Source organism: Leuresthes tenuis, unplaced genomic scaffold (assembly GCF_036924035.1).
Source record: "Leuresthes tenuis unplaced genomic scaffold, fLeuTen1.0.hap1 SCAF_15, whole genome shotgun sequence".
Taxonomy (NCBI): domain Eukaryota; kingdom Metazoa; phylum Chordata; class Actinopteri; order Atheriniformes; family Atherinopsidae; genus Leuresthes; species Leuresthes tenuis.
Genome location: NW_027325369.1, coordinates 25,447,471 through 25,461,674, shown reverse-complemented (window position 1 = coordinate 25,461,674; position 14,204 = coordinate 25,447,471). Strand labels below are relative to the sequence as shown.

Here is a 14,204-nt window from a genome sequence, read left to right as displayed (position 1 = left end):
GCACTGTTGTGGTTCAGTCAGCTGTTCTGTCTCTCTCCATCCCGTGTGTCTGTTACGCTCAGAGCGCCCCCTGCAGGTTTAGAGCACGTTGGTTTTACGTTTGCAGATTGTTTCTCTCTTTGCAGCACGTTTTTTTTGCAGCACTTTTTTGTCATTTGAAACCACTTTCCTCGTTTTGTACCTCGTTTAGACTTGTGTTCGAGTTTGTGATTTTGCATCGTTTCTGTACTTGAAGCTGTTTTCTCGAGCTGAGACGTATTGAGCAGTTGTCGTGTAACTACCATCATCTGACAGTGGAGGGCAGTGGAGGGGAGAGTCAGAATTTCTTTGACTAAGTTTCGTTTCTGAGGAAATGAAACAGCTTAACCCCACCCTGGTCCTATATAAAACGCAATCTGATCTTTGGGGCCACATTCCAGGGGAAGAGAAGCCATGGGACTCTGTGAGTAAAGATGTGCTTTTGACAGCATCACTTAAATCTAACTTTTATCTTCTGTGTTTTGCTATCACAGAAAATGTTTTTGATGATGTCTGCTGACCTGCTGTGAGATGTTGATTTTTTATTCTGTGTTTGGTTTCAGTGACTTTTATTGCTGTTGCTGCAGGGGCAGGTAAGACCCCACAACATTCCCTATAAATATGAAGATATTAACATGCACGATCTATTGTAAAATTTCAGAATTATTTCATGCAGTTAACAAGTTTAATCTGTGATCATATCAGGAGGAGCAGTGATCTCTGCTCCTATAGTGCTGGGGGCAGTGGGTTTCACCTCAGCTGGGATAGCAGCTGGCTCCTATGCTGCAGGCATGATGTCATCTGCAGCTATTGCTAATGGTGGAGGGGTGGCAGCTGGAAGTTTGGTGGCTGTTCTGCAGTCAGCAGGTACTTATTGAGTAAGCACAAAAAATACAATGTTAAGTTTTCTCTTTGTCTCAATTTGACTCAATGATAACCCATGTGTGTTATTTCCCTGCAGGTATGGCCGGTCTCTCAGGGACTGTCACTGCGGCCGTGGCCAGTGCTGGAGGAACGGCAGGACTCCTGGCTGCTCTCATCTGAGACCAAGATCGTGAAGGAATAATACATAAAGGATGATTGTTTCCCCTTTAGGAGAATTTGAAGGAAGTGCCATCAGTGAAGCAAACTTCACTGAAATCATTAACCAAGCAATGTTGTCAAATGAAGTATAGCAAATAAAGGCTTTTGACAAGTGTTTACTGGTTGCTTTTCTCTGTAAAACTAACAAAAGCAAGAGTTAACTCAGCTGTAGAATAGCTGTTTTTACATTTATCATAATTAATAGATCTATTATGCACTGACTCTTACTGTGTCTCACAGAACCTTCTGGGTTGGTCGCCAGTTGTTTATCAAATCTAACTCTGTTCTGAGTCATTTAACTCTTAAAAACAACAACAAAGTGCAGATGTAACAGAACTGACCCACAGCTGAGTCATAGATTGATCATTTGATCGTGAATTGATCCCTCCCATGACTTTTAGCACTATCCAGCATGTTTGTGACTGTAGACTAATTTCTTGCCTTTGCAAATGTTGCATTTGTTTTCATATGAAATAAAACTGAATTTTCTTTAAACAACAAAATGATAATTTCACGGTTAGTCATATTGATGAGTTTTTCATATCATTTTACACAAGATGTGTAAATTCACAGTCTATATCTATAATTCTGTTTTGCTTTTATTTTTACGGAGGGGGTCAAAGAACATGATTCTCACATATGAACCAGGCACATCCAGATAAGCATATGCCCGATGCAGCATGTACAGACTCGTGTCGTCCACTCATATGTGTTTCTGGTAGGCACATAGTAATAATGAGAGACTTGCTGCTGTGGTGGTCTGTGAAATAACAGGCTCAGCAACTGTTCTCTTTTGCGAAAAAAAAATGTTTTTTTTATTATTCAGCAATGACAAAAATTAAACAACAGACGTGTATATGCTTTTATTACATATATCTTGTTTGATGGGAACATTTCTTTTCTGGTTTACATGTATTTGTCACTTATATTCAGATGTTGACTCCCATAATTAACATCAGGCATGATCAGGCACCAGGCATGCAAATGTGCCAACCGCTAATGCTGCATTGATATGATTCATCCGGTCATCAAAGAAAATGTGAGGTCTGATTTTCTCCAGGGTGGGACCTTTCTCAGTCCCACATAAAAACACAGCCTCATCAGTCTCCAGGTCCCATGTACACAGAGTGTTCAGGGCTCGGTACCCAGCACAGCCTGTACCGCGAGATGTCACCAGGTAGGTGCGAATGGGGAAGATTCCTTCTATTTTTTTATCACGTAACTTCCTCTGGAGCCTCTGTAAAACCTCCAAGAATCCTTTCAATGGTCCCTGAAGACAGAACAGAGAGGAGTAGAAATTAATTTAGTTTCAAACAGAATATTAAGAAAAATTCCATTTTAATAGCCTTTATTATCTAGATAGCTGACAGATTGAGTGATAATTGTATTTGTTCTTATTTGTACCTCATTCATTGGATTGTCAACGTTGTCTTTTTCATGTTTAAAGAACGCTTCTAATCCGTCCTTAAAAAAAAGCTCTGACTCGTTAGAAAAGAGCACGGCATCACCATCAAAAGCAACACGCAGCTGAGTCTCTGACACTCCCTCCATCGTCTCTGGAATGAACACAGCAGCTGCTGCTATACCTGACAAAGACACATGAAACCAAACAGACTTTTCTCTTAAAGTGCTGTATAGTAGTTGTGAATAAGTTTACATTAGAGCTTCTAGTGTGTATAATAACAGTTTGTCTAATTGATATTTGATAATCTTTACCATTGTTCAAGGCTTCTCCAGCCTTTGACTTTTCAGCTGACAGGTACAGCAGGGTGTTGTTTTCCCGTAGTTCACCAATAAAATCCCTCCCACCCACAGGCAGTGGAATTATCAGGTCATCCAGCTCTGCAGACAGTAAAAGGGAATCAGATGAAGATTTCACATGAAAGAGTTACATTTAAAGTTACATTAAATTCATGCCTTACTGGTAGACAAAGATCAACAAAGAGTAAGCTCAAACAAGGTAAAACATACTGGGGAAACTAGTTTTCTGCTCGTCACATACATGCGTTTGAATCCTTGTAAATGTGCAGCGAATATCTTTTGTTTGTCAGTGTCTCACCATTTTCGCTGATGGTTGTCATGAGCGAGTCTGGTAAGTTGTCACTGGTGAGTAGGACTCTAAAGAGCTCTTTACTCTCAGGATAATTCTGTCTCAGTGCATCATTCACCATCTTCAGAGCCTGAGATCGCAACAAAAATCATAGAATTAAAAAAATATATATGTATATTAATGATTGCACTGAGGAGGAAATGTATGTGTGTTTCAGTGTTCATGTTCATTTTCTCTCCTTTTAAAAGTATTGAACACTTTACATGCTAGTGGGTGTTAAAATGTGTCAGAATTTGTGCATATGTTTTAGCTCAGCTTCTTTTGTCCTTGTGTTTTCTCACCTTGACAAAGCTGATCACAGGGTCTTGGAAGATGTTGGCAGATATTGCAATGGTGATGGGATTCTCTGGTTCCCACTGCAGGATGAGAAAATAAAGGTTTTTCAAAACATTCCCACAATTTAAACGTGCTTACTTGTGTATGTATACTTGATGATACACATTTAATCTTCAAATGTTAGAAGTGTTTTTCTGTGTATTCTATAGGCTTCGCTCTGCACCAACCTGTAATCCTACATGTGGTCTTCTGTGTTGCATGACTATGGCTGGGTATCCAGTCAGCTGATGTATGAGCTTTGATGATGAAACATCAAAAAGAATTTAAATAAATTTCTTCCCTTGCATATTGATTCCTGTTGTTTGTCTTTATTTTCCATTTTATGCGTAATTGCCTCTCACTGTTACTGTTTTTAGACAATTTGATATTGTTTATTTATCTAAATATAATATTTTTCAATAAAATAACTTTTTAATGTAATACATTTTTAATATCTATATTTCTGAGTATAATGGAGCCGTCACGTTTTGCGTTTTGTTTTGTTATGTGTTCAGGTTCTTGGTTTATTGTCTTGTCATGCTTTTCCCCTGTCTCTTAGTTTCACTCAAGTCACCTGTTTCTGTTCCACAGCTGCATCTCATCACCAATCTGCTCCCCACAGTATTCAGTTTCCAGGTTGACTCACAGTCATTGCGAAAGTCGCTCCTTACCTTCATGTTCATGCAATGTTTGTTCAGTCTTGTCAGGTCAGGTCAGGTCAGGTTTTTGCCCCATAGTCTTGTCTTGTTTGTTTAATTAGTTCATAGTCTTGTTTATTTATCCATGGTCTCGTTTTGTCTAGTCTTGTTTAGTTCATTTTTCACAGTTAAGTTATGATATCTGGCTCAGCCGTGTCCTTGGTTCTTACCTTGTGCCTTTTTTATTTGTAAATAAATCTTAGTTTTTTTAAGTCCGCATCTGGGTCCTCCCTTCTCGCACCAAGAACCGTGAAAGGAGCTTTTATAAGTCAACATAGTTTTGAAGTTATACATCTAACACAATATGTTTCTAAAACAGAATATGTCAATGATTATAATAACTGATCATGCTAAAACTCACTTTCTTTTGTTTCTTTGGTGTTGCAGAATATTCTCCTCTGTTTCCTGGCTCGACCTTTCCAGAGCTCGCCATTTCTACAAGTCAACTCACTGTTTACCTCTAAGTTCACAAAGTGAATTTTCAATCAATAGCAGCCAAAGCTTAAATCGACTGTGTATTTTTTTAATGTGCTGAAAGACTATTTATGCCCTGGGCGATTTGCATTTTCTCTGACGTCAAAGGGTAGATCAGAAGTAATAAGGGCATCAAGGTATTTTACTCCTCCCTGACAGCCTTGTTTGAAGTGGTGGCACTGCTGTGCTGGGTGTGTCTGCAAAGCAGTCAAACAAGGAAGTGTTGGTTACATAGTTTACAGATTGTGGGTGGGGTTTTTTTTGGCACTTACATTTTTCACCTGTTTAGATCCTAGTTATTGCAGTGGAAACAGGGCGGATGAGGAAATGTTCTCAGACTAGTATCAGCTCATCATTTCATAACTTTTAACTAGCTCAGATAACGATAAGTAAATTTGTTCTGTTAAACTTGTTCTGCCTGTTTCTCAGGTGTACACTATCTGAGTTTGACAATAGAGCAGCTTAATCTGGGAGGAAATGGAAGGGCTGTTATGTGGGCTGGTCAACTTGTAATCCCATGTTTTTTTGCTGCATGACTGTGACTGCATCTTCAGTCAGCTGATATATGAGCTATGATGATTAAGCATTAAAGAACTTGAAAGACATCTCTTGCCTAACAAAAGGAAGCAATGTTCTGAATGCAGATTTGGGTGAGAGACATCTTTGTTTATTCTTAGCTGCAAGACATCATGATTCACTTTCACTGGGTGCAGGCCCAACCACATAAACCCCCCAAAACTAACAAAAAAAAACTTTTATCCACATAATGTTTTCACCACTTTTGCTGATCCACACATACTGGCTGGAAAGTATTGAGCCCTTACGGTGATATCGGTGGGAAGAACATCATTCCACTGCCACATTTTACTGTCATGCAAAAAAGGATGATGTTTGTTTGTTTGCCTCATCAGTCTCCAGGTCCCATGTACGCAGAGTTTTCAGTGCTCAGTACCCAGCACAGCCTATACTGCGAGATGTCACCAGGTAGGTGCAAATGGGCAAGATTTCTTTATCATTTTTTTTTTTTATCATGTAACTTCTGGAGCCTCTGTAAAACCCTCAAGAATCCTTTCAATGGTCCCTGAAGACAGAACAGAGAGGAGTAGAAATTGATTTTAGGTCAAACAGAAACAGTTTATTTCAAGAATGCTTCCACCATAAATCATGCAATATTTTGCCCAAGCATGTCATCAATGGTGCTCTTTAGTAAGGCCTACTTCTCTCTTTGTCTTCAAGTTGACAGACAAAAGCTTCAAGTTGTCAAAATAATAAAGTGTTACAGATTGTACATTTTGGATCAGCTGAAAGACTTGAGATAGACTAACTGACAGATTTTTTTTCATATCTTCAATACCTCAAATATAATTGTTATGCAACATAGTGCTTAAAGCCTAAAGTTGTAATATTTGCTGTGAAAACACTTACCACTTTCTGCTCTGTTGTATGAAAGTCAAAAACCACAGTGGTGGTCAACATAAGTCAGTCATGCACAACTGAATTGAAATAGAGGGCTGAGGCAGGCTACCCTGCATGCAGATCCATTTAAATCACAAAAATAAAAGTGATCTTTATGTAAAAGTCTTCCTGCCATCCTGTCGCTGTCTGGGCAGCTGTATCAGGTGTTGAACTCTCTGCTTTTTTGTCCATCAATCTTTATACTTTCATTCTCTCTTGATTCTCTTAAAGCCCTAATTCAGCATATTAAAACTATCCCTGTTACAACAGCAGCCGCAGCAACAGACTAGATGCATATATTATTTAAAACTTCATAAACTTCACCAAATGATTTAGAACTATAGGACACAATCACAAAAGAGAAAAGTACACTACAGGGCTTTTATTGCGTTGCTATAACCACAGCACAGTCACAAGACATAGGTACTGTGAGTCATTTATACATACATAGGTTCCTTACAAAGCGTTGTGTTCACACAATATCTTTCAAGAGAATAGCACCTAAAAACAGCTGTTGGCACTCCCTGAGTGTCACCAGGTGAGGAGTTGCATCCTCATGCTTGTGGTTTGAGGACCTGTTTCTCTTTAACTGAAATGAAACCTGCAGTCTTCACAGAAACTCTAAAACATGGACAACACAAAGTTGTGGTGAGATGGAAAATGAAAGATGTCAGATATTACATATAAGCTGCACCTTCCACATTAAAAAGTCATCAAATTTAAATTGTGCTTACTTCTTGAACTACAGTGTTTGAGTTACAGTGTTTAGATTTGTTGTGTATATTCATGCTGGTTAGAAAAAGCCAGTGATAGTTTTCCTCATGTTTCTGTCATCCCTTAACTCCTCAGACATACCACTTCCTCATCTGCTAAGTATCATTAGGAACATATGTCACATTTTTATTTTTCTACTTTGTGATATGGTGAAAACATGTGGAAAATAAGCATATAATCTACTGACCTGAATAGATTACTATGACTTTTATGAATTTTCCCACGTACATCTTTGCTTCAAGAGTAATACAAATTTTGCCCAAACAAATTGTTGCTGTGTGCAAGCAAACACACTCTCGGCAAACACAATCAAAGGAACATTTGCAAACTCTTGAGGTCAAGTTTTGTTTAACAAGGAGTTGATTGAGTTACTTAGTAAAAGACACAATACAGCATATAAAAGAAGGCATCTTTAGATATCGGTTTAAGGACACCTCAGATATAGATTTGATTTATAACTACTGCTCACATTTCCATAAAGCTTCTCAGGTGTGTCCCAGTCTTATATAAAATAAACTGTTTCAATGTCTTATCCTTGTATGACTCAAAAGAGATTGTAGGCTCAGTGGAACTTGATGTTTTTCCCTCCAGCATAGGTAATGTGTGCCCATCTTCTTACTCATCAGTGAGTTGAATTCAGTTATTTGCACATGTAAAGAAAACGCTGACCTCAGTTGTTTATGATAAGTTTTTGTAAACAGTAAGATGGTTGACACATTGCCATGAAAATGCCTTAAAAATTGTTTGTACAATTTAATTGAGGCTGTCAGTTAACAATTATTCAGCAACGAGTAGCTGTTAATTTTTCAAGCAGCTCTATTTCAGATTCCATCAACTGCATATCAAATCACCCTCTTCTTTTTACCTGTTACTTCTCATGTTATATTCTTTATTGTATTGGATCTGACACATTGTTAGAAAAATTATATAGTTATACTATGAGAAAAGCTGCAAGAATAAGAGTTTCTGTGATGGGGGAGGCCTCCTCCTGTCTTTTGGTTCTCATAATACTATGTAGCAAGCAAACATTGTGTGGCCAGCAAACATAAACAATATAAATAGTAATAGTACCATTTTGTTAGTCAGACAACTCTGAGCCAGCTTCCTGACAGGTTGTGCTGCCTTTCTCTTTCTTGCAAGAAATAAATGTTTTGTGTTAATCGTATCCAGCGACTCTGAGCCTAATTTTGAGAGAATTTTTCTGACATAATGGTCCTTTGAGCCGGATCCTAAAAATCCTTTCCACCTCCCAGGATCGGAGCTGGAACCGTGCACGGGGGAGTCCAGGACTCCTAACTGAAGTCCTCTCAGCAGAGTTTCTGATAGAGGCTGGCTGTCACTGGCTGGGGGAAAGGTGACAACTTCGTTGTTGGACTTAACTGTGGATTTATGGTAAGGAACCCTTTGTGTTACCATTGTTGGCGAGAAATAGTGTGATTATTAAGGAAACAAACCCAATATTAGGGGAAAATTTGTGATTATTTAACTAACAATTGTTAGAACCAAGAGGCCTTTAACTAAGTAGGGGCATTGCTATTTTCCAAAAAAAAAGTTAATAACGATAAGTAAACTTGTTCTGTTAAACTTGTTCTGCCTGTTTCTCAGGTGTACACTATCTGAGTTTGACAATAGAGCAGCTTAACCTGGGAGGAAATGGAAGGGATGTTATGTGGGCTGGTCAACTTGTAATCCCATGTTTTTTTGCTGCATGACTGTGACTGCATCTTCAGTCAGCTGATATATGAGCTATGATGATTAAGCATTAAAGAACTTGAAAGACATCTCTTGCCTAACAAAAGGAAGCAATGTTCTGAATGCAGATTTGGGTGAGAGACATCTTTGTTTATTCTTAGCTGCAAGACATCATGATTGACTTTCACTGGGTGCAGGCCCAACCACATAAACCCACCAAAACTAACAAAAAAAAACTTTTATCCACATAATGTTTTCACCACTTTTGCTGATCCACACATATTGGCTGGAAAGTATTGAGCCCTTACGGTGATATCGGTGGGAAGAACATCATTCCACTGCCACATTTTACTGTCATGCAAAAAAGGATGATGTTTGTTTGTTTGCCTCATCAGTCTCCAGGTCCCATGTACGCAGAGTTTTCAGTGCTCAGTACCCAGCACAGCCTATACTGCGAGATGTCACCAGGTAGGTGCAAATGGGCAAGATTTCTTTATCATTTTTTTTTTTTTATCATGTAACTTCTGGAGCCTCTGTAAAACCCTCAAGAATCCTTTCAATGGTCCCTGAAGACAGAACAGAGAGGAGTAGAAATTGATTTTAGGTCAAACAGAAACAGTTTATTTCAAGAATGCTTCCACCATAAATCATGCAATATTTTGCCCAAGCATGTCATCAATGGTGCTCTTTAGTAAGGCCTACTTCTCTCTTTGTCTTCAAGTTGACAGACAAAAGCTTCAAGTTGTCAAAATAATAAAGTGTTACAGATTGTACATTTTGGATCAGCTGAAAGACTTGAGATAGACTAACTGACAGATTTTTTTTCATATCTTCAATACCTCAAATATAATTGTTATGCAACATAGTGCTTAAAGCCTAAAGTTGTAATATTTGCTGTGAAAACACTTACCACTTTCTGCTCTGTTGTATGAAAGTCAAAAACCACAGTGGTGGTCAACATAAGTCAGTCATGCACAACTGAATTGAAATAGAGGGCTGAGGCAGGCTACCCTGCATGCAGATCCATTTAAATCACAAAAATAAAAGTGATCTTTATGTAAAAGTCTTCCTGCCATCCTGTCGCTGTCTGGGCAGCTGTATCAGGTGTTGAACTCTCTGCTTTTTTGTCCATCAATCTTTATACTTTCATTCTCTCTTGATTCTCTTAAAGCCCTAATTCAGCATATCAAAACTATCCCTGTTACAACAGCAGCCGCAGCAACAGACTAGATGCATATATTATTTAAAACTTCATAAACTTCACCAAATGATTTAGAACTATAGGACACAATCACAAAAGAGAAAAGTACACTACAGGGCTTTTATTGCGTTGCTATAACCACAGCACAGTCACAAGACATAGGTACTGTGAGCCATTTATACATACATAGGTTCCTTACAAAGCGTTGTGTTCACACAATATCTTTCAAGAGAATAGCACCTAAAAACAGCTGTTGGCACTCCCTGAGTGTCACCAGGTGAGGAGTTGCATCCTCATGCTTGTGGTTTGAGGACCTGTTTCTCTTTAACTGAAATGAAACCTGCAGTCTTCACAGAAACTCTAAAACATGGACAACACAAAGTTGTGGTGAGATGGAAAATGAAAGATGTCAGATATTACATATAAGCTGCACCTTCCACATTAAAAAGTCATCAAATTTAAATTGTGCTTACTTCTTGAACTACAGTGTTTGAGTTACAGTGTTTAGATTTGTTGTGTATATTCATGCTGGTTAGAAAAAGCCAGTGATAGTTTTCCTCATGTTTCTGTCATCCCTTAACTCCTCAGACATACCACTTCCTCATCTGCTAAGTATCATTAGGAACATATGTCACATTTTTATTTTTCTACTTTGTGATATGGTGAAAACATGTGGAAAATAAGCATATAATCTACTGACCTGAATAGATTACTATGACTTTTATGAATTTTCCCACGTACATCTTTGCTTCAAGAGTAATACAAATTTTGCCCAAACAAATTGTTGCTGTGTGCAAGCAAACACACTCTTGGCAAACACAATCAAAGGAACATTTGCAAACTCTTGAGGTCAAGTTTTGTTTAACAAGGAGTTGATTGAGTTACTTAGTAAAAGACACAATACAGCATATAAAAGAAGGCATCTTTAGATATCGGTTTAAGGACACCTCAGATATAGATTTGATTTATAACTACTGCTCACATTTCCATAAAGCTTCTCAGGTGTGTCCCAGTCTTATATAAGATAAACTGTTTCAATGTCTTGTCCTTGTATGACTCAAAAGAGATTGTAGGCTCAGTGGAACTTGATGTTTTTCCCTCCAGCATAGGTAATGTGTGCCCATCTTCTTACTCATCAGTGAGTTGAATTCAGTTATTTGCACATGTAAAGAAAACGCTGACCTCAGTTGTTTATGATAAGTTTTTGTAAACAGTAAGATGGTTGACACATTGCCATGAAAATGCCTTAAAAATTGTTTGTACAATTTAATTGAGGCTGTCAGTTAACAATTATTCAGCAACGAGTAGCTGTTAATTTTTCAAGCAGCTCTATTTCAGATTCCATCAACTGCATATCAAATCACCCTCTTCTTTTTACCTGTTACTTCTCATGTTATATTCTTTATTGTATTGGATCTGACACATTGTTAAAAAAATTATATAGTTATACTATGAGAAAAGCTGCAAGAATAAGAGTTTCTGTGATGGGGGAGGCCTCCTCCTGTCTTTTGGTTCTCATAATACTATGTAGCAAGCAAAATGGTTTTGACTGTCTGAACTCGTCTTCCCATAACCTTAAATGGCTCGTAATGCCTTTTCCCATAACATTGTGTGGCCAGCAAACATAAACAATATAAATAGTAATAGTACCATTTTGTTAGTCAGACAACTCTGAGCCAGCTTCCTGACAGGTTGTGCTGCCTTTCTCTTTCTTGCAAGAAATAAATGTTTTGTGTTAATCGTATCCAGCGACTCTGAGCCTAATTTTGAGAGAATTTTTCTGACATAATGGTCCTTTGAGCCGGATCCTAAAAATCCTTTCCACCTCCCAGGATCGGAGCTGGAACCGTGCACGGGGGAGTCCAGGACTCCTAACTGAAGTCCTCTCAGCAGAGTTTCTGATAGAGGCTGGCTGTCACTGGCTGGGGGAAAGGTGACAACTTCGTTGTTGGACTTAACTGTGGATTTATGGTAAGGAACCCTTTGTGTTACCATTGTTGGCGAGAAATAGTGTGATTATTAAGGAAACAAACCCAATATTAGGGGAAAATTTGTGATTATTTAACTAACAATTGTTAGAACCAAGAGGCCTTTAACTAAGTAGGGGCATTGCTATTTTCCTAAAAAAAAGTTAATATTTCAAGTGCAGCTTTGTATCAGGTAGAAGCCTTTAACTAGGAACTGAGTGGTGGTTGTGTTGGATTAACCCATAATAAAAGCAGTCAGTAAGGGTGAGTGAGTCTATAGTCTGTATGAGAGAAGACTATCAGGGTGTAGCCAAGCCTTTAACTGGGAACTGAGTAGTGGTGTTGGATTAACCAATGATAACATAATAAAAGCAGTCAGTAAAGGTGAGTCAGTCCATAGTCTGTGTGAGAAGACTACAGGAATAAATAACTCTGCGCCGTGCATTAGAAACGGAATCTTTCTTAAGAGAGTTTGCGATGGGAGATCGCAAGAATTAAATCCATCTTTGTTTGTTTCTTTGTTTCTTTGCTGCAGTGTTATATTTGCTATGTATGTATAAAGAGGGAAAGAGCTGCTGGTGTGTTGATGTTACTGATGGTGACGACAGAAGTAATGTTTCACTGACTAATGGAGTTGAAGTGAACATTAGAGTTTGGTTGTTGCTTGTGACATAACGACAGAAGTAGTGTTTCATTCACCTGTACTCAGATTAATTGATTAGCTGCAAGAGGACAGTATGGGCAATACCTGTTTTAAAGCTAACCGGGAGTTAAGTGGGAGTGCTAAAATCATGTTTAAAAAAAAACAAACCAGATGATATTAAATACTTAGACAGATGAGAAAATAAATTTGGGTTTGAGGGAGATTTGAACATGGTAACATTGCCCAATCCTAGAGAAGGGGAAGACAAAAGTAATGTACAAAGTAAATCTAGTTAAAAACACAAGGTTTAAAACTCGACATTTGTACAGGTTTGTGTATTAAGATTTAACAGCTCTCTTAAAGAGTTAAAGTTCAGAAGATCTCAGATAAATTTCAAATCTTTACTCCTTTTCACAGGAAAAACTGTCTGAGCAAAAGATGTTTTACAACCTGAGATTTTTATCATTTCCATATCAAACCTGCCATTCTTAGGCAAAGTCCTAGAAGAAGTTGTATACTAACAGCTTTCTGACTTTTTCCTGTCTAACAATGCTTTTGATACTTTCCTCTCACAGTCTTGATTTTATGGGTTTAACTGAGAGATGAAACGACAAGACCGAGAGTATCGAGGGTCTTTGTGCCATATTCAGGGCCAATATACCCACTCACAAGACAAAACATTTAGTTTTTTCCTTAATTCGAGCATGTGTCATTTAAAATGGAGATAAAATGATCTTAAATACTTTGTATCACCGCAGAATGATTTTATTGATGATTTTACTGAATTTCTTTAAATTGTGTGCACAGCTGTTGACTGTTCAGTCATAACAGGGGATTTGAAGGTGTACATAGATATAGCCCATAATAAGCAAGCTAAAGAGCTCACTGCTTTCCTTGAAATGTTTGGTCTAACTTAGCGTGTGACTGAACTCTGTGTCCCTGTAACTTACTGGGAAGATATTTATTCCGTTTATTGAAGCTAGGAATAGTTCCAGAAGAAAAAGGGTTAACTGTAGTTCGAATGAAGTCCGCTCAAACAATGATTCAACATGACGCGAGACCACCTTCATACTGGTATAGTTTGGATCTTGTCTCTACAGGCTCCAGCTCAATCACGCTTCCTCTCCGTAAGAAGGCAAAAGAACACGTCTCAGGAGAGCTCACCCTCAGGTCACCACATGAATTACACTGCGCTATGTATTACAAATACGCTCAAGGGCCTGACACAAACATATGAGGAACGTTTTTTTCAGAGAAAAACAAACCATGTTAAAGTTAGAACACTTATACTGGAATAAAGAGGGTTGTTGTGCAGCTAGCTGCTCACTCTCCCCCAGCATGAGAAAGTTTTTAAGATCATGTAATGCACCTCGTGTGTCACTCTCTAAACCCACAGACGACCACTGGAGGCGTTTAGGTGTGTTTGTGACTGCATGTGAAGAAGCCTCAGATTCTGAGAAACTGGATGCATATATTAGTCCATTAAATTGGACCACACATGCAAAACCAAATGTACACTTACAAGGACAGATCTGGAAGAATAAAGGTGCCATTTACTATGAAGTGTAGAACTTATACTGTCAAAGAGTTTGTTTAAATATGCTGCAGTATTGAGCCATGGAGCACGTCATGTCTCTACGGGAGGGATGGTAGCAATAAGGTTTTTACAGCATATGGTTTTAGTAATAATAATAATATCATAATATGATAATAAAGAATTTTTGTCTAACATGTCAAATATGTGCAAAATATGATCCATACATATGGCCCAGGA

The 14,204-nt window shown here is 38.2% G+C and overlaps 2 protein-coding genes across 2 annotated transcripts; one reads left to right on the top strand and one right to left on the bottom strand.

Moving 5' to 3' along the window:
* Positions 1-369: 369 nt before the first annotated feature.
* On the top strand, positions 370-1,216 carry LOC140270326 (interferon alpha-inducible protein 27-like protein 2A). Its single transcript, XM_072365460.1, has 4 exons — positions 370-442; positions 582-611; positions 724-885; positions 980-1,216. Exons 1-4 carry the CDS (start codon positions 433-435, stop codon positions 1,060-1,062), a joined length of 285 nt encoding a protein of 94 aa, XP_072221561.1. The 5' UTR covers positions 370-432; the 3' UTR covers positions 1,063-1,216.
* A 737-nt stretch (positions 1,217-1,953) lies between these two features.
* LOC140270620 (cytosolic 5'-nucleotidase 1A-like) lies at positions 1,954-4,813 on the bottom strand. The gene is made up of 6 exons (XM_072365818.1): positions 4,586-4,813; positions 3,493-3,567; positions 3,161-3,281; positions 2,818-2,943; positions 2,506-2,687; positions 1,954-2,371 (listed from the first exon to the last, which is right to left on the bottom strand). Exons 1-6 carry the CDS (start codon positions 4,655-4,657, stop codon positions 2,057-2,059), a joined length of 891 nt encoding a protein of 296 aa, XP_072221919.1. The 5' UTR covers positions 4,658-4,813; the 3' UTR covers positions 1,954-2,056.
* Between the last annotated feature and the right edge of the window lie 9,391 nt (positions 4,814-14,204).

What these genes read in the sequence shown, in the direction of transcription:
- LOC140270326 (XM_072365460.1), top strand. An exon ending in TGCTGTTGCTGCAGGGGCAG is followed by an intron (nt 612 to 723) that starts GTAAGACCCCAC and finishes TGATCATATCAG; the next exon opens with GAGGAGCAGTGATCTCTGCT. An exon ending in GGCTGTTCTGCAGTCAGCAG is followed by an intron (nt 886 to 979) that starts GTACTTATTGAG and finishes ATTTCCCTGCAG; the next exon opens with GTATGGCCGGTCTCTCAGGG.
- LOC140270620 (XM_072365818.1), bottom strand. Translation starts at nt 4,657, where the DNA reads ATGGCGAGCTCTGGAAAGGTCGAGCCAGGAAACAGAGGAGAATATTCT. An exon ending in CACCAAAGAAACAAAAGAAA is followed by an intron (nt 3,568 to 4,585) that starts GTGAGTTTTAGC and finishes CTCATCCTGCAG; the next exon opens with TGGGAACCAGAGAATCCCAT. An exon ending in TTGACAATCCAATGAATGAG is followed by an intron (nt 2,372 to 2,505) that starts GTACAAATAAGA and finishes TTCTGTCTTCAG; the next exon opens with GGACCATTGAAAGGATTCTT.